Source organism: Ictidomys tridecemlineatus, chromosome 12, assembly GCF_052094955.1.
Source record: "Ictidomys tridecemlineatus isolate mIctTri1 chromosome 12, mIctTri1.hap1, whole genome shotgun sequence".
NCBI lineage: Eukaryota > Metazoa > Chordata > Mammalia > Rodentia > Sciuridae > Ictidomys > Ictidomys tridecemlineatus.
This window is the reverse complement of record NC_135488.1, coordinates 44,537,923-44,563,061: the sequence shown is the minus strand read 5'-3', so window position 1 is coordinate 44,563,061 and position 25,139 is coordinate 44,537,923. Positions and strand designations below refer to the sequence as shown.

General features: G+C 47.6%; 1 protein-coding gene across 1 annotated transcript in view; it reads left to right on the top strand.

The window, feature by feature from the left end:
- Nucleotides 1-8,593: 8,593 nt before the first annotated feature.
- Nucleotides 8,594-25,139, top strand: part of Il1r2 (interleukin 1 receptor type 2) — a 37,158-nt gene continuing 20,612 nt past the window's right edge. The window contains exon 1 of the mRNA XM_005338490.5: nt 8,594-8,701. Within this exon, the coding sequence (XP_005338547.3) occupies nt 8,688-8,701 (14 nt within the window). The 5' untranslated portion in view covers nt 8,594-8,687. The remainder of the gene's footprint in view (nt 8,702-25,139) is intronic.

The window sequence follows — 25,139 nt, the reverse complement described above, 5'->3', positions numbered from 1 at the left end:
GGGCGCAGGTGCTCAGAACAGAGCCCGTTAGTAAAATAGGCAAATGAATGAGGATGTTGACACAGACCTTGCTTTTTTGTGAGCTTGGTTAGTATAAATCAAGTCCCATTTCTCTGTTGCCCTGATTAGACACTGAGGTTCAAGTCCTGTTCTCATCCAGCCTGGCAACCTTGGCTTCACCTCTGTCCTATTAGCTGTCCTTTATGATTCAGCCTTGGAATTTTTTTTTGCACTCACTTGCTTATCTACCTGCAGGAGCTAAAGACAAAAACCAGTGGTGGAGCTCTCCACCCTGGGAGGCAACACAGCAGAACTACCTGGGGAGCCTAAGGAGCATCCACCGGCCCCGCCTCTTGTAGGTTGAAAGTGGGGTGGGGCATCAGGTTTTGAGGAAAGCTTCCTGGGGTGACCTGCATGTACAGCCAGAGCAGAGAACCAGTGGAGTAGTGCGCTGCAAAAATTTGGTGCCATTGGAATCATGTGGAGGTCTTGTTCCACATAGATTGCTGGGCCCCACCCCTAGTTTCTGATTCAGTAGTCTGAGATGGTGTCTGAGAGTCTGCAGCTCTCTTAAGCTCCCAGGATGTTGTGACTGCTGTCAGTCTGGGTGAGGCTTCAAGAACTGCTGCCATGGGCCTCTGTCATGGCTGCCCCTAATTCCTTGATCCAGCATGTTTCCTGCTTCCTACCCCTACTGTCCTGGCTCTTTTCCTTTTTGTAACTTGACTATTCCCCTATACTAGTCTGCCTTTTGCCCTGGGATATTCCGACAGGGTATAGAAAAAAAAATAATCATTTTTCCCAGTCCAAAGGAGATGGGAATGATGTCTTCAGTCTGTTTCTGTTACTATAACAAAATACCCAAACTGGGTGATTTATAAAGAATAGAGGTTTATTTCACTCATGGTACTGAAGGTTGCGGAGCTCAAGGGCATGGTGCTGGCATCTGCTTGGCATCTGGTGAGGACTTTCTTGCTGTATCATAATATGACAGAAAGTATCACACAGTGAGACAGAGCAGGTGTGCTGGCTCAGGTCTCTCTTCCTTTTTTTTTTATATAAAACTACTAATGCCACCAGGGAGACTCCACCCTCATGACCTCATCTAATCCTTAATTGCTTCCCCCAAAACCTCACCCCCAGATATTGTTAACATAGGACCTTGGGGATTAAGTTTCTAACGTATGAACTCTTGGGCCACACTTGCAAACCATGGCAGATGGTGTTCTACTGGGGGTGGGGGGTGGTTAATGGACCACCCAATAGGGAACTGAGCACAGAGTGCCCACCGTCTGACCTTAGACGAGGCCTTAGGGATGGCAGAATGGCCCCAGGACTGGGGGCATCTGGGCACCAGAGCCAGGACTGCTGCCACCTGGAGATCACCCAGAGCAGGGCGGAGGGACCTGTGCCAGCTCACCCTGGCTTCTCTCTGTGTCTCTCTTCTTCTTATCTCTCTGAATTGTCCCCTTCTGGCTCCTTCAGGCTCAGAGGGATTCGGTGGACCTTTGACTCTTTGAGTTTACGTAGGAGAAGTCCAGCTTCTCACAGAAGCTAACCTGCCTCTTTCCGGGGCCCAACTCCAAATTCATAAGAAAAAGAACGTGAGCCTATTTCAGGAGCCAGTCCCTGGGGTACGATAACCCCGTGACTCAGGGAAGGGTGTCATAAGTACAGGAATACTACTGCTTAGGTGTGGCAGGCCTAGCAGATGAGGGATGACTACTATGGAAAAGAGTGCTCTTGTACTCACAGTCCCAAGAGGAGGTGGCAGGCCATGGAGCCGTACGGGGACACACCCGGGTTGGTGCAGGAGGCAGAGGGAGAACAGGAGCCGCCTGCATTGTGATTTCTACTGGAAGCAGCGGGCGAGGCAGGGTGGCTGGCTTTGGATTGGCTAGTTTGAATAGCATCATCGGGCTCCGGGGCTGAGAGGCATCCCTGGTTGTCTGGTATCTGGGCCTGGGGTGATTGAGTCAAGAGGTAGTGGCCCAGAGCGGGAAAGCCCGACAGAGCAGGTGGGTGGGCCGTGGGCTTTGGACTAGTGGGTTGGAGAAGTGCATTTCTGGGACTCTGCCCATTATCTCTAGGAATTGGCTAGTCCCAGAAGAGGCCATCCTGCCAGGGCCAGCAAGCCCCAGAGGTCAACTCAACAGAAGACAGAAAATAAAGACATGGTGAATGCAGGGTAGTCGCAGAGAAAAGTGGAATTATTGGCTTTCCTCTGGGTGACACGGAGAAGGTATAATCAACAGAACCTTCTTAAAGTCTCTTTCTTCAAAACAATGTCCGGTCTGCCCTTGGCCGAGATCAGAGTTATTCCTGACAGGTGTAGAATCAAGTTATTTTTAAAAATTATTTTTCTCAGCTCAAAGGAGAATGCTAGGTCCATTTTCTATTGCACCCTGGTGGGTAACTGGCCCCTTCTCTGAGCTCAGCTGGTCTCTCCAGTGCTAGCTTAAGGGGCCTGGCCACCCACTCCTCCCTGGGGAATCTCTGTCACAGTTCCTGGACTGGCAGTGGCTGTGATTTCACGCATCCAGGGGCAAGTGCGAAAGCTCCCACAGCATGGGGTGAGGTGGAACCCTGTGGTCCCCACACAGAGTGTCATTTCCAGTGGAAGAAGGAGTGGCAACTACTGGCAGGATGCAGCAGGAACGTGGATTCCCCTTGGTGGGTGACCTCATTCCAGCGGTAAGGCCTTCTGAGCCAAGATGCTGGGTCTGCTAGTGTCCACCTGCCTTGGGAGGACAGGAGTGTTCTGAAGACGACAAGCCAAAGGGCCCTGCCTGAAGTTTTGTACCTGACAGCGAGACTAGCATCTTGTGCTACACGGGTGGGTTGGTCTGAGCTTGTTATTTTATAGAACAGGACACAGGTTGAGAAGCAAGGGGGCCCTGCAGCGGGTTCAGGCTCAATCGCTGCTTTGCAGAAGCTCGGGGCCCAGATGCCAGCTGAATCAAGGAAACTGTTCTTCATGTGACCGAGAGATCATTCCAAAGCAGAGCAGGTCCCGTGAGTCAGGGAAAGGGTTGCCTAGAAGCTGAAGGTGATACAGCAGCTGGGAATGGATGAGGTGAGTGGTCAGAGGATGGGGTGGGGGTGTGAGCAAGGATGGCCAGAAGGGCCACTGACCCAGGACTCACAGTCAGGAAAGGTTGTGGACGATGACTTTCAGGTTTTATCTCAAACGGGTTATGCATATGAGGTCACTTTGAGACCTAAACCATTTACTTTCTAAAGGTAAACTTTTAAAATAAAGCTGGGCATGGGTCTTTAAGATTTAATATACTAAGAGTTTCAAAATTGCAGTGTCTGGGGTCTCTCTTCTTACCTCCCGGAGGCCCTGCCACATATTGGCTGGAAGCAGTAAGAATTGTTCGTGAAGCATTGGGGGGCTGGGCAAACCTTGGGGGAGCTAGAAGGAAGGGCAGCAATTCATTAAAAAAAGAATCAAACATATCACACACGCGCGCGCACACACACACACACATATCACACATGCACACCTGACACACGTCTGGGAGTCCTAGCTTAGAGACCACACTTAAAAATTTGTTTGGTTCCATTTTCACTGTAAGTCTAAAGCCCATTCAGTCAATCATCTATTTGTAATTTGCACTTCTAACAGAAGCCCAGAGGAGCCCAGGAGATATTGGCTGGAAGAGCTGGTGGGTGGGGTGGTGGGGGCTGAGAGGAGGGAAGGGGAATGTGGAGAGTGGGCGGGGCGGGGGGTGGGTCTGGAAGAATGGCCGAGGCCGGTTTGGGCGTTGGAACCCCATCATTTTTGTCTGATAGTCTTCCTGCTAAGCCTGGTGGGAATAAATGTAGCATCAGATCCCGTCATGATGGGTCCGTGGGAGACAGGGACCCCAGGACTGGAGCCGGACCTTGACGTGAGCGGAATGAGCGCAAAGTCAGATGCTGGAGGCGGCCGTGTCTCAGCACCTCTCAGCTCTAGGTGCCTGACAAGACTGACTTGGTTGTGTCCATGAGATCCTCAGGACTGGGGTCTTCTCTGCTTGCAACAGACGGGGAAGTGAGGCATCTGGACCACTGGCAGAACACGTCCCACTTGATTTCCATTCTGCCCACTCGTGCAGAATGGAAATCAAGTCTGCATCCCAAGCCAATCGTCCCCCTTTCTGGTTCTTAGGGAAAAGGAGTGTTTCATCTCTTCTCCGGAGCAGCAAGAGTTGGGCCCACCTCCAGGAGTGGCCTGTTGGTATCCTGTGAGGCCTGTTTCTAGGGTTTCTCCCATCCCATGGGCGAAGGTTATCGAATTAAGGCCATCAAATCATTTTGTAAAACCCTAACAACCACAAAAATAATGATAAATAAAACAGGGAAGTTGTGAAGGAAGGGGATCTTGTGCGCTTGTGCCTCATTAGAATGATGGCAGAAGACTCTGCCAGAACCACAGCTTTGTACATAGGCAACCACAATCTTATTCAAAAAAACAAGACAAAACAAAACAGAAAAATACTTCTGCAAAAACTCTGTCCAACAACTTCCTGTTTCATCTTTGACTGAAGCCACTCTTGCTATTGATCCTTATAGCCAAAGGTTACTATTTCAAAATAAAGCATATAAACCTCTTCCTTTTTTTCCCTTAAAAACTTCCCTTGGCCTCAGCCTCCTTGAGTACAGACACACGTTGCTTAGGACACATGTGTTTCCCTTGCAATATCTGTTCCTGAAAAAATCAATGATCTCTGGAGACTCTTTGTGTTATTTAGTTTTGGACATGTGCAAAAAAGATCTGGGACCCCACCACCCCACCCACCAGCTATTCTAGCCAACATCCACCCATGGGTGGAAGGAAGTCTCCATGATAGACTGGGCCTGGGTGCCCGTGGGAGGGGCAGTAGGCATGGAGATGGGACTGAGTTCCAGTTGCCTGCCACCTAGGCTTTGAGTCCTGGGGGAGAACAGGCTGGAGAGAGAGTGGCCTGTGGCCATCCGTGTTGCAACTGGCCTCCCTGGAATTCTTTTCCTTTCCCAGTTTCTCTCTTGGAAACTCATTATGGGAGAAAAGAACTAAAAGGAAAGACTGGAACACAAAAGCTCTTCCACAATGAAGATGGGACTTTCTCTGTACTCAGTGGCAAAATCAAATTGCTCCTGTAAATCTCAAGGCATACCCCTATCTCCCTTTCCCAGACAATCTTCACCTTGGGCGTGAAAGGAATGATGGCATTCCAGTCCACAACTATGCAGAGTCATTTTCTTTCTAAAGAAATGGGGTCTTGCTGTGTGGCCCAGGTTGGCCCTACACTCCTGGGCTGCCGCGGTCTCACAGTGGCACACCACCATGCAGGCCAGAACCTCTTTGCAAAGTCTCTGTTTAGAATTGTAAAGCTCACACTGAAAACTGGAAGGAAACTTTCAGCTCACGATGGGATCAACAATGGAGTCAAAGATGTCTATGTCCCTATCCCTAGAAACTGTAAACAGGCCATGTAATATGTTAAGGATTTGGGGAGGAGGGAGATTATAGTGGGTTATTTGTGTGGAACCCAAAGGTGATCAAAAGAGTCCCGCTAAGAGGGAGGTGAGAGACCCAAAGGAGAAGAAGGTGATGTGACATACTCTGGGGTTACAGAAAGGAAATCTGCAGGTGCTCAACGGGGTCTGCACAAGGAAGTCGGCATTGCTCATCCGTGATCCTATCCCACTGGGACCCGAGTCACACTTCCAACCTCTGGAGCGACAATTGTTTTAAGCCACTAGTTGTGGTCATTTGTTACAACAGCAGTAGCAAATGGACACAGAGCACTCACTGTACAGGTGAGGAGGCTGAAGCCACCTGGAGTTGATATCTGAATTGTCAGTATGTCTGTAAGTTACCTATGTGGAGGGGATAGTCATCCTTCTGCTCCATGAAGAAGACATAGAGTTGTTTTTTTTTTTTTTTCCTGTGATTGACAAGTAGACCAGGGCAGGCCTTAAAATTCTCTTTTTGAGGTTTTTATAGCTAAATTTTGTCCTAGGGGCTTAATGACTGTATTTTCTAGCCGCTCAATTCTGGAACTCTGATCTGATAAGAATGAGTTGAGTTGGTGACGGTAATACGCTGGAGTATTTGAAGCTGAGGTTGTCGTGAAAAAACAGATACATGACATAGAGACCAACAGGTGCCTTCCTCCTCTTTCCAAGCTTCCCTCTTACCTTCCCCCCTCCGTCGGCCTGCACATCACGAGGAAGCACAGAGGTCAGGGCCTCGCCACAGGGTCTTTAGAGGGCGCTGCTGATTTGTGAGCCAGAACTGACCCTGGAAAGGCCTCCTTCATTCTAAAAAGTGAAGGATCATTGCTTCAATCAGCGCAATAAACACCCTGAGCAACGTTCCCCTCAGAGGATTTCGAGATGCTCTAGAACGTTCTGTGCCTTGCGCATTTCCCATCAGCTAGTGGAGAAGTTGAGCTGAGGGTTGCCATACACCGTGGCTCATGAGAAGATGATGGAAGAGACAGGAGAAGTAGCCATTGCCCTGTGACTCCTGCAGCAGGCTGGGGGGTTAGTCGCAGGTGACTGTCGAGTTCGAGGATTAGTTCTTGGAAGGACTCTTCAAGCAATCCTGTGACTCTGTGATTGACTTGTCCCATAGAAAAAAATAAAAAAGGAAGGTTATGCAAATTCCTCTTTCTAGGTCACAGGATCAGCAGTTACCCTTCAGGCCAAGGGCAGATTGCATGATTTCACTTCCCCTCTGGGCAGCATTAAGCCCTGGGCTGCCTGTGTGGGTTAGCAAAGAAGACCCCCAACAAGGAAGATCAGCTGGGAGGGATGTGTTCACTCGGGTACAGTGAGCGGGGCCAGGAGGACTGGATTATGTGCATGTCCTTTCTTCTGGGGTGATGATGGTATTTAGGAAAAGCTTCCTGGTGGGGGGGAATTCATACCCTCAAAATTTATTTGGTTTAACCCCAAGTTTATAGCTTCCTTTTCAATCTTACCATGTCAAAAGGATGGGACAAGTATTACTCTCTCATCCGATGTTTGCAAAATGAATACACCTATGTGGGAATGTAATATACCCTTTGTCCAACAAACTCCACTCTGGGGTATTCCCAGCTTCCTTAAGAATTCTACCCTTCATGAAGTCAAAATCCATCATGTCATTTCACTCTTGGCCCTCCTAAGTGCCTGTACCCCAGTTTTCTCTTTTTAAACTGGAGAATGGATTTTATTATCCCCGAGTTTCCATCTAGGTCTAACATTTTTCTCAGATGTTATTTACTCCATCTGAGTTGAAACCTCTGAGAGTTACCTTTCTTGCTAGGAAGAGAATAACACTAGGGCCAAATGGGCCCTTTGACTTTGTGCCATTTGTTCTGGGTATGAAATTCCCAAGATTCCTGCAAAAAAGTTTTCATATCTGCCCTTTTTCACCTATAAGAATGTGAAGATTTGAATCAACCGGGCAGAAAAGTGTCATCAAAGTTAATGTTTGATTTTAAAGTCTGTTTTGAAAAGCATTCTTCTTTTCCATCCACCAATAGGGGGACCCTGAACTACACCCCTCTAGGCTATGTGACATTTCCTAACATCTGTGAGGGAACCCCGAGACTGCAGAGGCCGTGCAGGGCTGATGGCTCAGGAAGGTTCAAGTCTGGTTCTCGCCTTTTGGGGGAGGCTATGGCCAAGTTCTTATGCTCCTCTTCTTGGCTTCCTGTTCATAGCAAGGAGAGCCCTGGGCCACCAGTTCTTTGAAGTCCTGTCTGGACTGACCCACATGGATTTGAATCAATGAAGTAGGAGGTGTTGACCAAAATTGGTTCTGTGCAGGTGTGGTCTATAGAGGACCTGGGGGTCTATGGACCAGCTCCAGAGGCAGCTGCAGGTCAGGCTCACTGTTCATGGAGGGGACACATGTGGGTCAGAGGAGCAAGCCAAAGCACCTTCAGGCCCCGTAGAAGGTAGATGAGATAGTTGTTTTATATGGATGTGATTTAGTGACTTAGTCCACTGTCAATCGGAATAGAAACTACTCAGACAAATTCCACAAACTGGAAGAAAAATTTAAAAAAAATAACACCTATCACCTGGCAATGAAAAAGTCATGTAAGAATGAAATAAAAGAGAAAGAAAAAAGAAGAAACCAGGGGCTGGGGTTGTGGCTCAGTGGTAGAGTGCTCACCTAACATGCACGAGGCACTGGGTTTGATCCTCAGCACCGCATAAATGTAAAGATATTGTGTCCACCTAAAACTAATAAAAATAAACCCTTAAAAGAAAAAGAAGAAGAAACCATAGACTTAACCTTAATCTTCCCTAGATCCCAGAATGATTCCTTGGAGGTGGGATTGGGGACCAATTGTGCTGCTGGTTTGAAGATCTGCTTTTACCTTTAATGGGACCGTGGTTGAGTGGAAAAACACACAGCACTTTAAAACCACTTCTCAGCTGGAAATACGTAATTTTTAAAAAGTCACAAAAAATAGGGAAACTTACCCAGAGTTTCCTTGGCCACTTCCCCATCTGGTGATCATGGCCTGGGGGCGCTGCCCTGAGGAGGAAAAAGGTGTGTCCACCATCACCCAGTTGGAGCCAGTGACACAGCCTGGTTAGGAAATCCCAGGGTGCAGGAGGGTATAAATCCCTGCCTGGACAGCTGTGCTTCCACTGAAGGTGAAAGTCTGGCCTGGCAGCCTTCCCCAGGCAAGAAGCAACAAGGGGCAAGAATGCAGAGCTGCAGGTAAGAGGCTTTGGAGAGAAGGAGGGAGAGGAGGAGGAGAGGAGGAGGGAGAGCAGGAGGAGAGGAGAGAAGGAGGAGAGGAGGAGAGGAGAGGGGGAAACCAGGGAGTCAGAACCGCAGAGTCTGCTTCTGGTACAACCTCAGGCAACTCTCCTGATTTCTCCTGACCTCAGGTAACTCATCTGGGTGGCCTTCCTCATTGGTGACCTTCTTCACCTGTGTGAAGGTGACCTTGCGTGTTCCTTGATGTTTCTGGGCTTCAGTTTTTCTTCCATAAAAGGGGCTGGATCAGAGGTTTTCTAAGGGCCTTCCTCGATTCCTCTGGAACGCCACAGGAGGAAAGGGGACTGACCTACGCCCAGTGTGGAGGCTTTCTCCCCTGGAAGGCTCTTGGGGCGTTTCTCGTGTGGAAGGCTTGGTCTTGTAAGAGCATGGGACTTCTCTAGTACCTGAGCTCTCAGGGCGAGCTGGGCACCCCGTGGTGAGGGGAGACACAGTGGTGTGAACTGTGTGCCCCCGGGGCTAAGTGGACTGCATGTTCAAAGTCCAGCTTTGCCTTTTGCTGGCTGTGAGATGTTAGGCAATTCACCCTCTCGGTGCCTCAGTTTCCCCATCCCAAAGTAGGGATCATACAGTCAGTGAATCTGAGTAAAGCTGAAACCTCTTGGAATAGTGCCTGGCCCAAAGAAGGGGCCACAGACGTGTCTGTTTGCACTCTTTTTAAGTAAGAACCCCACCCCTCTTGGAGGGCTTCCCTCTTCAGTCACCCTCTGGCTTGGCCTCCTGGCATGGTGTGATCTTGGTCAGACCTCCTCATCTCTGTTCCCTCTGGTGTCAACTGAGGTGGTGGATCTAACCAGCGATTCCCAGGAGGTCCCAGTGCTCCCTGTCTGCAGGGGAAGGCTCCATCCCACCTCTCACCAGGCCCACCCTTTCCCTGCCCCGATTTTCCCTGCTTTGCCTCCCAGAGGCCATGGGCTTGTGTTTCCCCAGCTCAGTGTGGTATCCCCACATGCACAAGCAGAAGACAGCTCCTTCCTTTAAGCCACAGTTAACAGCATGTCCGTTTCCTTTGTATTCTTCTGTGGCTCTCCTAAGAATTACGAGGGAAGCCTGGCTTAGGGGTTGTGGGGCTGTGGGGATGTAGTGTCAGTTGATCTGGAAGCACCTTCCCAGCGCTGTCGGTGAGGCTTCTCCACTCCTGGCACAACCGCCAGGTGATCCCAACACCCACAGAGCCCAATCCCTCCCCTCTGTATCCCAGGATAGCAGAGTGGGTTTCGAGTGACAACGCGGTCCACGTAGTATTAGAAGTGCAGATTCAGGTGGCCTTTTTATGTTACTACCAGTTGCCTTCCACCTGGGGACACTTCATCTGGACAGTGCCTTTGGCTGGGGTTGTCAGACTTAAGTCGGCCTCAGAGTCACTGGCAGGTTTATCACAGCACAGATTGCTGGGCGCACCTACAATTTCTCATTAGTGGATATGGGTCAGGTCTGAGGACTTGCATTTTAATAAGTTCCCACGTGACTGGGGAGTTGCTGGTCTAGGGACCACACTTTGAGAACCACTTCTTGAGGAGATAGGTTTCAGGTCCAGTGGAAGCCTGTCAGGGAGTTGTTTTGAGATAAGTGTTTCTCCTAGCACCTGGGAGTCTTGTTAATGTGCTCTTCCTTAGGTCTCAAATGGGGCCCGAGAATCTACATTTCTCACGATTGCTATTCATTTTGCTGGCCCATGGACTACACTTTGAGTAACAAGGCTTTAGATAATTTCAAGAGACTGCTCCTATTTGGGAGCAATGAATAAGTTAATGTAAATATTTGGGTGGATCTTAAATTTCCTAGAACTAATATTCACCAGAAGGCTTTCTGATATGTGTGTGATAGGTAAAGTTCTAGGATGACTCGAACTTCCACTGATTCATGCCCTTATATAATCCTCTCACCCGAGTGAGGCTAGGATATGTGACTAGATGGAAGAGCACACCCATGCATTAGGTGGCCATATATGGTAAGGGCGAAAGGATTTTACAGATGTCATTTAGGTTCCCAGTCAGTTGACTTGAGGATCATCAAAAGAAAGAGCTTGCTCAGTGGGCCCGACCTAAGCAGTCAGACTCTCTGTAGGAGGGGTAGGGGCCAGGGTCAAGGGACCAGAGATGATTGAAGCAGCAACAGATCTTCTGTGAGCCTTGAAAAAACAAACTGTCCTGTTGTGGAGAGGGTCACGGGGACCAGGTGGCCTCTGGGGCCTGAGCATGGGCCCTGGTGGGCAGAGATCAAGGGAAGGGAGACCTGAGTCCCCCAATCACAACCACGGTGTGGGCTGGGAACGGGAACCTAAGCTCAGGGAAGGAGCAGAGTTCACACTTGACTTCAGTTTTGTGGGGTTCTGTGCAGAGACTCTGGGTAAACTCAGCCCAGACATCTGACTTAGAGCAAATAGGTTACGTTGGCTGCGCCATCATACAGTGTCCTTTGAGGATACTTCTCTTTGAGTGCCATGCATCCAGTTTACACTGCAGGGATGACATGGAACAGGTCAACTCAGGACACTACCGTATTATTTCCTGTTCGTGCTATGTCGTCATTGTTGGTCAACTGTGTCAGACCATGACGGCTCCACGTGGCCACTCGAGGGCACGGGCCGCTTTGCAAGCAGTACTTGCGCAGTCCACTTGCAGGAATCATGCTGTTTTGACATGAGTGCTGGAAGGGGAGGGGATTATTCCTATTTAACCAGAGGAGGAACAGACAGGAGCCCACGGGCGGCTCAGTAGATGGAGGCAGACCTCAGCCTGTCAGGAGGGCACGGCCATGTTACCAGGGTGGCATTGATAGAGGAGGGCTCAGCCATCACCGGGGCAGGAGCAGAGAGGGCTGGCGGGTTGAACACCAGCAGAAAAGTGAGTGAGTCTGGAAGTGGCACCATGCCTCCCAGTGCTGTGTCACGCCTAACGCCAAAGGCATGGAGGCGAACTCTTTGAGTGCCCCAAAGTCAAAAAGAGCCAGGTGTCTTTGAACATTGCCTGTGCTGTCGCTGCCATATCCTGCTGTTGAGTCAGGTGGGTTGGAGTGGAGGGGCAGGACCAGGGTTTCAGAATGTCACCTTCGTGGAGCTGTTGTTGCCAATGGCAGCGAGCTGGTGGAGCCTCGGGAAGCGGAGAGAAGCCAGAAGGGTGAAGTGTGGGTGGGAAGGGACACTTACCCACAGCCCCAGGGAAGAGCCAAAGGGTTCGGGGGGGGGGGGGGGGGGAACTTCTGGAGCCTGTGGAAAACCCAGAGAGTTTTGGGCTGTCTTTGGACCAAGGACCGGGTTTTCCTGTGGCAAGGGATTTTCCCACACAGAATGCATAAAAAACTTCTCGGTGTTTTTAGGCATTTGTTGTTGTTGACTTTGACTTTTCCCTTCGATATTCTGGATTCAAGGGTCAGGATGGCTGCTGCCCTCGTGACCCTCAGGGGACAGGCCATGCTGGGGAAACACATCTTCCACTGAGTGGGAGGTGATTTTTCAAAGCCTAAAAAGAAAAGAAAAAAAACCCACATCTTTTCTGAGAACTTAACAACCTTGGAAGGAAATATTTCTAAAGTAGCGCCTACCGATCAGAACGGATGCCGCAGCATCTGCTGCTGGACTACATAGGTCTCTGGGGAGCCTCGGGAAGGCAGAGGTGGCAGAGGGCAGGGAGCTCAGTGCCTGGGCAAAGTGCTTACTCACTAACTGTTCTGGCGGTGCTTTCTAAGGTGGCCTCCCTCTTTCTGAGTACCCTGCAGCCTATCTCTCGGGGACCTTGTGCTTCAGCAGGGAGGCCCATCTTAGTACCTCCCTTTCTCCTCCAGACACATAGCAGAAAGTCTGGATCTCTCCACAGGGACACAGAACTGAGGGCAGTAGGAAATGAACACTCACACCCCTTCTACCAACACGCCACTCCATTGTTTCCATTCTTCCTTGGTGCCCCCATCTTGGTGAGGGCTCCTAACCTTAACAAAGAGGGGTTCCTGCAGACACCCAATTTGGAAGTGGAGCAAAAGTTCCTCTTCGTTAAGCTTCACTCTTTTTCATCTTTGTGTCTTACTTTCAGGATCTAAGTCCAGAATAAGAAATGGGAGCCTCCTGCAACTTCTCTCTTTTCACCCTGGATCCTAGAGGACCTTTTCTTCTACTTCTCCTTCCCAGCAGCAAGGGATATCTTCCCCATTTCCTTCCCTCCTTCCTGTGCAGGGCTTTGTTCTTCCTCTTTCCTGGGAAGAATAACGGTAGAATAATATAGGATAGGAACGTGTTTTAATTCCATTGACAGGTAATTAAAACGTCATTTTTGTAAAAAGTGTGATATCCTGTCCCATTCTAGAGAAAGAGGGTTTTGAACACAATTTGAACGGTTCTTTGTGATTCAGGGAAGTCACTAGGAACCTGGGCTGTTTTGTACCCATAGCTCAACCAAAGCCCCCATATGTGGCCTCCCTAAAAGGTGGTCTCCAAATGGACAGGTTCTGTGCATGATGGCGGCTGTCCAGAGAGTGAGCATCCCACGGGGAGCCCGTGGAAGCTGCCGGGATTTTTCTGACCTGGCTCCAGAGGTCACATAGTATCACTTGGGCTTTATTCTGTTGGTCACACTTGGGATACAGGCCAGCCCACATTCAGTGGAGGTGAGCTGGCCTCCACCAATTGAGAGCAGAGATTGTGACATGACAGAAGACCATGTGGGATGGGAGACGTGGTTGTGGCCACCTGCGGAAAAGACAATCCACTGCCCTGAGAGACTGGCCACACTCGTACCAGTAAAGGGAAAGAACATCTGGAGGAAGCCTTCAGAGATGGTCTTGTGAGTAAATACACAGGCCCTGTGTCAGGATCCTCTTGGTTCTGTCACTCCTGAGATCTTTTGGTCTTTGTCTCTTCTGTCTGCGTGGAGTTTTAGATGGGCAAGTTTTCTGGGTGTTTCATTATTCAAATATTTGAGTTGTTTCCTATACTCAGGTTACAAGAGGTTGAAAGCAGCATTTGGTCTAAAGATGTGCAACCAGCCCCTTTCCCGTCACCCTCAGAGCGCACCTAGCAGGGGTCCAACAGTGCCGGAACTCTAGTACCCAGGAGAATGCCAAAGTCCTGAGTGTTGACTCTGCCATATACTGGCCATGGAACTTTCAGAAAAGTTCTGTGTCTGATTAAACCCCCTGATTTGATGCTTTTGAAGTTGAAGCTATGCCCAGGACCACAGCCTAAGCTCCAATCCAGATTGTCTTAGAAATCTAGGGTTTTTGTGCCTGGGAGTGAGTTCTCATGAGCACAACCTTTATATTTTGGAGATGAAGAAACTGTGGCCCAGATTGTGTAAGTGATTCTGTGGTTGCCTAAGATCTCATAGCTAGTAAGTGGTAAAGCCAGGATCCAGGTCCAATCTCCAGTTCCAGATGCTGAAGGGTGGTGACACTAAGATGTTGGTCTTTGAATTCATAGCAGGCCTTATTAATGTGTGTGTGTGTGTGTGTTTCTGGGTGTGGTACTTAGGATTGTGTGTTTATATGTCGAATATTTATAAAATTCGGATTTATGCACTTGGAGTTATTTGGCTCCCTTAGGTAATGATGCACTCATTTCTAGTGTAGTAACACAATTCTAGTGTAGTATAGTAACCGAACTGACTGTGACATTAGAAAGTTCTCAGGCAATGGGATGGCCCCAAAGCAGGAAGGAGGCAGAGTACAGACAGTAGAGCCTCTGCCTTCTCAGATCTGCCAGCAGTGTACCCTCAATCAAGTCACCTCCCCAAGTGCCTGAGTCTGCTTCTGTGAAATGCTGGTGAAAGCTACCATTCATTGCTTAAGTACTTTTGCTTTGCCGCTCTGAGCTGAGGTCTTTATGCATCAAGTCATCTAACCTGCCTGAGATGCCCTTGAGATTATGTCAATTTTACAGACTGAGCTCAGGCAGGCTGTAGGAGCTGCTCAGGGTCATCCTACTACATGGAGGGAAGGCAGGACGCACACTTGCTCTCTCCTGTACTTTCCATGGGCTCTTCTGTATGGCCTCTCCAGCACTCAGGGACTACTGGAAAGAGCAGACAAACTTCTGAGCTGCTCCCAATGGTGGAATCTGACTAATGAATGGAGTTTAGTGGGAGGCATTTCAGATTACTTCCCCACACAAGAAGTGGACATCTTGTAAGGGGATAGGCTTAGTTGCTATAGGGGACCCTGGGAAGACTGGGTGGGTAGGCTTTGATGTCTCTACAGAGCAGAGAGAGAAGGAATTGAGACTAAGGACTGCACAACGTGGGTTCACATCCCACTTGATCATGCTGCCAGCTCTGAATCCTTGGGCAAGTGACTTTGATAGATCTATTTCTACTGTTCCATGCTTACACTGGGGATGCTGCACTCGGCCAGACTCAGACCAGACTCACGAGTTTTATCCCCTGGGGTTGTACAGAGCTGCAAAGCCTCTTACACAATACCAGGTTGGGAGAAGTTGAGGCCTGGGGGGATTTGTTCTGTGGTTGCCCCGAGGCTTGTGGGCAAAGCTTCCTCATCAGCCATTTTGGAGCAGGATGGTTTTGTTTTTTTTTAGCTGGAGGAGTGCTCTTGTGAGGGCCTGAGGCAGGAGGAAGGTGAAAGAAACCTTAGCTGATGGTCCTTCACGCTGGGGCTGATGAATAACCCAAGCTTACTGGGCCCGGAAACTGTGACTAGAGGAGTGGAATGAACAGGCCCAGGAGTCGGGTTGACTGAGGGAGGTGGCTCTTCATCAGTGGTTCTTGGCACAGAAGTTGGCCAAGGTTTGGTGAGAAGGAGTATTTGCTGTCCAAAAAACAACACAACACAAAGCAAGACAAGATAAAAACCCACAGAGGGTGTGAAGCGCTTGGTGGAGCTGTGCTTCAGCCTCTCCAGGTCTGCTTTTCCTGGACCAGGAGGGGTCTCTCTAGGCCATGACTTCCAGGAAGGGACTCTCTCTCCCCAGTCTTCCCCAGGGAGCTGGAGAGCCTTGTCAAGGATTTGCCAGCTGTCACATCAAGGACCAGGAATTCCCTTAATCCTGGGACAAAGTCCTGCCCAAACTAGCTGATCTCTTCTACGGAACAAAAGTACGTTTGGGACAAACCATCAGGAGTTCCACTTTGAGCCGGTGTCTTTTCCAACCAAAGCTGCCTCGCACCTGGCCCTGTGTTTCTCTGCATTTGAACCTAGCAGACAGTCCCTGTCCTCCATACCTTTAAAATTCTGTGGCTGGGCTGGGGATGTGGCTCAAGCGGTAGCGCGCTCGCCTGGCATGCGTGCGGCCCGGATTCGATCCTCAGCACCACATACCAACAAAGATGTTGTGTCTGCCGAGAACTAAAATATAAATATTAAAAAAAAAATTCTCTCTCTTCTCTCTCTCACTCTCTCTTTAAAAAAAAAAATTCTGTGGCTGCCTGAAAGCTTGTCTTAAGACTTTTTTTTTCCTACATATTTTAGATATGTAGGAAATTCCCAAGCTGACTTTTGATATAAATATTCATTTTCCCATGGGTTTCAAATGGTTTTTATATGATGAAACATATGTGGGTTTTTAGGAATTCATTTGATACACTGGGAGTGACTGAGTGATGGGAGGGAATGAGGTCTGATAGCTAGTTGACCTCATTAATATCCAACTCCTGCCATCTGTTTTGTTCTTTAAATGACTGTTCCACCTGACTCAGAGCCGGGACAGTTGCCTGAGACCTTCTGGTACAAGGGGAGAATAGTAAGAAAGAGAAGTTTAATCTTCTGGATGAATTCAGTCCTGGATATATTCAAATATAACATACAATAAAAATTTTTACTTTTTTTAAATGCTTGAGATTCATTCCCAGAGCTATCATATATCTGCTCATTCTTAATCTGTTAAAAAAATGTATTCCTACATATATTCTGAAGTGTTTAGGAGTGAAGTTTGACTTTCAAGTGTTAGGTGAAAATATGTACATGTACACTTGTGTGTGCATGCGCGTGTGTATATACATGTATACAGACAGACACACACAGAGACAGAGAGAATGAGAATAAAACAAACTCAGCAAAATATTAACAATTAGCAACTAAGTGGAACAAATTAAAAAAATTCAAAAAAATATGGAAATTGGACAGGATACTTCAAAAATCTTTTCAACTCTAGGATTTAAAAGAGCATATACAGTGGGCTGGGGCTACAGCTCCGTGGTAGAGCACTTACCTTGCATGTGTGAGGCACTGGGTTCGATTCTCAGCACTGCATGTAAATAAATAAAATAAAGGTCCATCAACAACTAAAAAAAAATTAAAAAATATTAACAGTAAATCTAGGTGAAATCTATACTGGTGTTGGCCATCCCATTCTTTCAACTTTTCTATCTCTTGGTGACTTTTAAAAATGAAATCAAAAGGTGATGTAGGAAACAGAGGAGGGAAGACAGAAGGTAAAATGAAAATACTGGGGATTGAAATGGAGTAAATTATATCTCATGCATGAATGAATCTATCAAGATGAATGTATAGCTAGAATGTTCTAATAAAAGAAAATACAATGCAAAAAAACCCCCACGTGGTGTCAATATCTACATATGCCTAGGCTATGCATACTGTCCATGAACAGGAGTCTGGGGCCAGAAGTAGACAGTCAGGGGTCCAAGGTGACTCAGTGTCTCGGGGCCCCAGGATGGTTGTGATGGCCCCGGGCACAGCTGCATGATTAGCCCTTTCTCCTTCCTTCAACTTTCTACTCATTTTCCACTTTTTGTCATTTTCTTATGCCCAGTCTTCTTTTCACACTAACCTTCTGTTTTCTCAGAGTGAAGGCACTGAAAGAAATATGGTTATTTGACAAGGAAAACAAAAAAAACAGGGTCATAGATTTAAAACTCAAATACTTGGATTGAACAGCCCTTAAAATTTATTTCTTCAGGTAAGAGGGTCAACTCAGATTCCCACAGGAGCACCAAGTTGTCTGTGATTTTAGAACGCATTTCGAGAAAGTCGGGCAGGAGAAGAGCCTTTTGCTGAAAATCTCTGCAAATTATTTCCGCCCCCTGCTCTGGGCCTGCCAAAGACTTACTGTTTCCCACACTGCAGCAATTTTGGTTCCAGCCTTTTTCTGAGGTTTTGATTATTGAAAACTGTTACTACGATGTGCTTGTGGCTTGTTTCTCTGAAGCCACTTCCTGCAGAATCACAGTAAAGAGCCTCTTTTTGCCGCAGTTCAGGGAGAGAAAAACCAAAACAAACCCCCCGTGGCTGGGGGTAAGGGTGCCGGAGGACAACATTTTAGGGTCTCATTCCACTGGTGCAGGATTCTAATCGAAGCGTCTCCTCCTTATCTGACCAGTTCTGCGATTTGGAGAAGAGGGTTGACTTCAAACTCACTTTCATGACTTGTCCAAAGAAGAGACGGGAGTAGCTTTCTCCAAGGCTCTTCGGCTCCATAACTCTGTGCAGCTTAGGGAGTGACTGACCCTGAGTGGACACAGCTGGACTTTCTGGTGTTAGGGACACATTTATAGACCTTTGCATGACCCCAAGCTAAGCCTGACCCAGGTGGAATGTGAGCCTGGGGGTGGGGGTTGCTTTCCTGGGAGGAGAAGGGACTCCTGAGTCAAAGGGACTCTTCAGTCAATGAGCAGGAACTCTACTTGAAACAGCTGCGTGTCAGAAAGAGGGCCATGAGAATGTAGCACCTGGCGGGACACAGGAGGGCACCGTCCCCGGGGTTCTTTGTCCAAATGCAGAGTCAGACCGATGACATCCTGGGACTGGGTCTGGCTGCGTGAGCCAGAAAGCCTGGGCTTGTAAGAGAAGCCCCTCCAGGTGGTGAGTGGCTTCACAAGGCACCGAGGACTCAAGTCCCCTTCTCGCTGTCCCATCACTTTCAGTGAGCCCTGTGTACCTGATGGTCCAAGATGGTAGCCACAGTCCAGTCAGCATATTCATACCGAGCTGGAGGAAAGGGTGGTTCGTGGAAGGATGATTTCTGTTGTTGTTACTTTCTTTAATGGCACATGATAATGGTGCACATCTATTTATTTATTTTTTTAATATTTAATTTTTAGTTATAGTTGGAATTCAATACCTTTATTTTATTTATTTATTTTTATGTGGTACTGAGGATCGAACCCAGGGCCTCGCATGGGCTTGGCAAGCGCTCTACTGCTGAGGCACAACCCCAGCCCTATGGTGCATATTTTTGGGGTACAATGTGATGATTGGATACACGTATATTATATGGTGGACAAATCAGGGGTAATGAGCATATCGGTTGGCATATTTATCATTTCTTTGTGGTGAGAGGACTCAAAAACCTATATTCTAGCCATTTTGGAATGTACAATACATTTTTGTTAACTAGAGTCATACTATTGTGTACTTAGAACAACTGTACTTCTTCCTCCTAGCTCCTTGTACCTTCAGACCCCCATTGGCCAATTTTTCCCATCTTCTTTGTCCCCTCACTCTGGTGGCCACTGTTCTACTCTCTACTTCTCTGTGGGCAACATTTTTTTAGATTCCAAGTATGTTTAAGGTCATGCAATTTTTGTCTCTGTGTTTGGCTTATTTCATTTAACACAATATCCTCCAGTTCTGCTTTTATTGTTGCAAATGACAGGATTTCACCCATTATTATGGCTGAACGATATTCCATGGTGTGTATATATATATATATATATATACACACACACATCACATAATCTTTATTCACCCATTGTTGGGTATTTAGGTTGATTCCAAATCTGGGCTATTGTCAATTATGCTGTAATATGCATGGGTGTGCAGAGATCTCCTCAATATACTCATTTTATGTCCTTTGGATATATACCCAGTAGTTGGATTGGTAAAAGGAGACTTTTAAATCTCCTTTTAAGGAGATTTACGAGGAAGTTCACACATTTCCACATTTAACTGGCTAAATTATTATTTTTTTTAAAAACTGGCCAAAATTTTGTAACGTGGCTACTCCTACTTGCAAGAGAGGAGGAAATGTGGTCTTTGCGTGGGTTGTTCATGGGCCCTGTTGAGGATATGGGGTTCTGTTACTGGGGAAGCAGGAGGACAGCTAGAAGGAGAGGAAACTGGCTGTATCTTCGACAGAAAGTCCATTTTTGAAGATCAAGGACTTTGGAATAACCAATCCTGAATTTAAACTGCAGATCCTGCTTAGTAGCTTTAAGACCTTGCCTCCTAACCTCTTTGATCTCTTGTACTACATCATCCTAGACCTGGCATGGCGCTCACCTCCTGGAGACAAAATGAAAGAATGGATTTCTAATATTTGTCCTAGTAGCTACTACACTCACCCTTGCCTTGGCCTCTTGGACTTCATTCTCCTATTCAAACACACATCATTGGCTAGACACAGTGTGTTTAATTTCTACTTCTTTTCATCCTTACTAGAAAACTCGTACAGTACAGATGGTAGGGGCCAGTACAGATGGGGACTTTACACCCTGATGTGTGTCCAAAGAGGACAAAGCCTCTTGGCTGACATTTATGTGACTTTCGTGTTGGCAAGCTTGAGAATGGGGCTGCAGCTGATGTGGCAGGAAATATTTGTGCTTCAGAAACATGAGAAGGAGAGAAGTGCGTGGAAGCAGGCAGAGCCCTGGGGAGACAGCTCCAGCTCAGACACAGAGCTAAGAAGGGAAAACCCCAGGTCCCAGGGCTCCTTGTTCTGAGAAAGGGGACTTGAGATGGCATTTCTGAGCCCTTGGATGCTGAAGGTTCCCTAATCCTGCGGGAGCGTTCCTAGAGCATCCTCAGTGCCAACGCTGCTGGTTAATGGAGAGCCATCTGGGTTTACTGAGAGTCACTCACCAGCAAACGCAGGACTGTTGGTGGTTCAGACTCTGTGCTTTTTATGGATCCACTTACCCCTTCCACAGTCTTTGGTAGACCTTCAATCACAAATATTCTGGAACTTTCTGGGTCTACTAGGTGGACCATGAGGGCTGTGAACAAGACCCAGCCTCTGCCCTCAGGACTGTCACCACCCCCAGAGAGCCAGGTAAGAAGCAGGCGTGGTGGATGGCACGGCTGCGCCCACCTCTTTACCCTTTTGGGGAACTATTTTCCCCACCCGACTGATGACAGGTTTGACCCTGTGACGTGCGGAGGCCAATGGAATGTGGGCAGACAAGAGCGGGGTGGTTCTGAGCATGGCCTGTGTGCTTTGGTCCATGTCTGTGTTGCTGCCGTGCCTTCCTGGGATCATCTCCCAGGAGTTCACAGGTCCAAGCAGGATGAGAGACACCAGGAGCAGACTCGGGCCTCTGCCTGTAACTTGGAGCCAAGCCTAAGCCAGCCTGGCCTAGGTTTACCAACCTCCACCTGACCCGCAGACTTGTGAGCAAAAGAAATGATCCTTGTTTATCCCATTCCCTTCGGGAGGAAGGGTGAAGCTGCATGGTTGTGGCAGTGGTTAGCCGGTGAAACCAACAACTGTGATATGGTGTGCGAAGGACCACAGGGAGATACAGAAGGGTGTCTGATACGCCCATGTTGGGGAAGAAATGATTCATGAACTCGTGTAAAATGTTCACTTTTTGTATCTCATGTTGCTTTTATTTTAATTTTAATTTTTTGGGTCTTGAGGATTAAATCTAGGGGCGCTTTACCATTGAGCCATATCTCCAGTCCTTTTGAGTTTTTGAGATAGGGCCTTGCTATGTTGCTGAGACTGATCTCAAACTTGCACTTCTCATGCCTCAGCCTCCCCATTAAAAGCATGTGCCACCATACCTGGCCTCAGGTTGCTTTTGAATATATGTTGCAATGATTTAGAAAATGAAGAGTTAATCCATAGGGCATACAGCAGTTTTTCTATATCCATGGGGAATTGACTCAAGGATCCCCAGGATACCAAAATCTGAGGATGCTCACGTCTCTTATATGACTTATTATTTGTTTATAACCTGCACACGCACACATCCTCCTGTATACTTTAAATGATCTCATAGTACCGAATACAATAGAAATGCTATGCAATAATTCTATACTGTCTTTTCCAGGGAATAATGACAATAAAAACTCTGTGCATGCTCACTAGAGATGCTGAGACAGTATAAGGCCTGATTTCACCAGCACATTCTTTAAGGAAAAGAAGGTTTTTCTCAAGAGAACTCCATTTACACCACCTGCTTCCTTCAAAGCTTATGAAAAGCCATTGCTGCGGCCTTGACGTGAGCCTACTGCGTGGCTCTGCCTGCAGTAGGGGGTGACAGTGAGCACCTCAGACTGAAACACCTTCCTTCTTGCTTCCTCTGAGAGCCAGGCCTGCAGCTCTATCCTGGGTGCTGCTTCTCTTATGATTGAACATGAACCCCAGCAAAGTCTCAGTGGGGTGGAACTATTTGCCTTTTCTTGATTTTTGTCTCAAATTGAGCAAAAGAAACCAAGGCTGAGCTGGTAACGTTAAGGGCTGGACGACAAATTGGTTACATCACTGGCAACTCTGGTGTCCCCTTAGACAGTCCTCTAGGGACCACCAACGGGGCAGTAGGTGCAGACCTGCTCACAGCTGACCGGCGGGGCTTCCTGGTCCCGTGACTTGGAGGTTTTGCCCCGGCTGGACCCACTTGAGCAGCTCTCCGCATCTGAGCAGGGCTTTGTCCCTGCCCGCTGGGTCCCTCTGTCGTCTTCCTGTTTCTGTTGAGCAGTCTGTTGGCCTAGTTGTGCTTTGCAGTGTGTATTGCACAGTACAGGCCTGCGGGGAGTGCCGTGGGTGGGCTCGGTCACCCTGGCAGTTTAGACTGTCCCTCTGGTCGCACGTCTCTAGTCTTTGCAGGCTATTTGGAAATGCTTCTGGTACTTTCCTGTTGTGCAAGTGTTTCTGATTTTCTGCTCTTCCCCCCTCCACTCTTACCTGCTTATCTCTATCCACACCTTTACTCTGGGGCTTTGGGAATCAGGAATGGTCACATATTCACCCAGATGCCTGCTCCCAGGCCCTACACCTGTCCCAGCCATTAGATTATCAGTAAAAGAAAATGTGATGTCTCAACTGAAAATGGAAGACACACTGAAAATAGCTCCCCTCCCCACCTAACGCAGGGAAAAGTAACTATGGGAGAGCCGTGTGGCTCTAGACCTCAAACTATGGCACCGTGGCTTAGGAGGAGACAAGTTTACAGACACAATGGGCAGGTGGGGAGAAGGGTTGAAAAACACCAAGATCCCCCAAAGTCAGCTTTCTTTCAAAATAAGACACTAGAAAGAAGAACCAGTTGCTGTGTATAGACAGACGTAGAAGTCTTGGCGACTTCCTATAGTCATGCTACACTGGAACCCAGTTCTGAACAGTCCTGCAGAGGTCTCACCTGTACCTGTGTCCCTTCACTGACTGCAGAATTTTTCTGCTTCTGGGAATTCCAGAAGCTGGTATGCTGGTGACTTGCTTTGGCTGACGAAGCAAACCCCATGTGAGCCTAAATTACCAAGGCTGTGTCTCACCAGCCTTCTCCTCGTTTCTGTAAATCTCACCAACCGCTGTACCTTGACACACACACACACACACACACACACACACACACACAGAGCAGCAACTTCTGTGCTGTGGTGGTTTCTGAAGGGAGTTACATCTTGTAGAAGCTTAAGGTTGGGTTTCAAATGAAGGTTTCTTATGCTGATGTTTTTTACTTTCTAAGAAGACACGTGTTTAATTTTTTTAAAAACATGCCTTTGACTTTTAACACAGGGTGCTTCAGCAGAACCACTGTTTTAGCTAACTGAAGTTTTTTTTTTCTTAAAAGAAATAGGTGTAAATGTTCCATGTTGAAGACAACAGCAGCAATCTTATCTTTAGGAGGGATATGTGTTCTCTAGAAGGAAAATATAGACTCTCTGAATTCAGCTGCCTCAGAGGATAGGTATATACATTGTGATGATAACGAAGAGTAGAGCTATCTTCAAGCATCCTGTGGCTTTTAAGCCTCTCACCATTTTAATCTTAGAAAACAGAAGTCAGGTTTGAAGATACTTTAGAACCTGTGGCCTGACGCCCACCTTTCACTTGGATGTGGAATTAGAGAGGTGTTAGCTCCTCTTCAGCTCCGTGGTCATTGCCAGACTCACCTGGAAGCATTTTTGTGATAGGTGAATGGTCAGGAGAAGCTTTTTGTTTTTGGTATAGTGAGCAAACTTCATCTAGTGGTTACCTGGGACATTAAAGAGGTATTGTGAGGCTTTCTTAGGCTAACCGGAAAAGACAAAAACCAAATGTCACAGGAAAGGGAATAAAGTGGCATCTTAGTGACAGTCTCTCCCCCCACCCCCAGCTTTATTGAGGTAAAACTGAAGTACAATAAAATGCATATAGTGACAAGCTCTTTAAGAACATGATATTTGTATGATTCAGCTTTCTGTCACTGTGACAAAATACCTGAGAAAATCAACTTAAAGGAGGAAAAATTTATTATGCTCACCTCATGGCAGCTGGGAAACAGAAAGAAGGAAAGGAGTCAAGGACCAGATATTCTTTCTAACTAGTCACCTAACTCTTCCAACTAGGGATCACTTCCTGAAGTTTCCATCACCTCCCCATAGTGCTACCATCTGGGGACCAATGAACATGCTCATTATCCTGATTAGAGTGAACTTTAAATTGTTGGCCATCAACCCTATCGGCATTGGAAATACTCCCAGGATTCCATTAGGGAGCCTAAATGTTAGTGGGGATCAATTGACCTAGATGACGTCAAGCTTAGAGAGAAACCAATTTCCCTTTGCAATATCTCATGGCCTCAGTACAAATTAGGGGCCAAGAGCCCTGCCTGAGAGTGGGTCTTTAAGTCACGGTGCTATTCTTCAGCTCCATTTGTTCTGTAAGAGGGAAGAGAAGTGGGGAGAAATAACCCCTGTGCAGGCCTTTATGAAAGTAGATAGGACCCTGGATTGAGAGACTTCGGTCTGGTCTGTGTGGTTACAGCCTCCAAGTCCTGTAGACCTACAGACCCTGACCCAGGCGTCCTGGTTGATCTTTGCCTTCAACCAGTGCCTTGGCCAGAAGCCCGTCTCCCTTCTCAGAATTCTACACCTGCCAAATAGTAGAGTGTGTCTTTCCCTCTAAAGCTCTTCCTGGTGGAATTTAGACTGGAATTCCATTCACCTACGAGCAACAGGGGCCTGAAGGGGCTACCTCAGCTCTGCATCCCGGACGCCTGGGGAAACCGAGAAATCGGACCCTGGGCTCTCCCCTCCAGGTTTGATTGACTGGGGAACATGGTGATTGTTGAAAGATTCCTGATGATTTCACTGTGTGACAGCTGAGAACCACTGGGGTCTAGACTGGAACTTCTGGAGAACACCCTCAATGAACGAGAATCTGGTGTTTAACTTGTCTCTTGTGCTAAGCAAGTAAATTTACGAATGCCAATCCTGGTTAGCCTTCATCTGAAGTCGGAAATGGCTCACGGGCTGTCACTTTGGGGAATTGGGC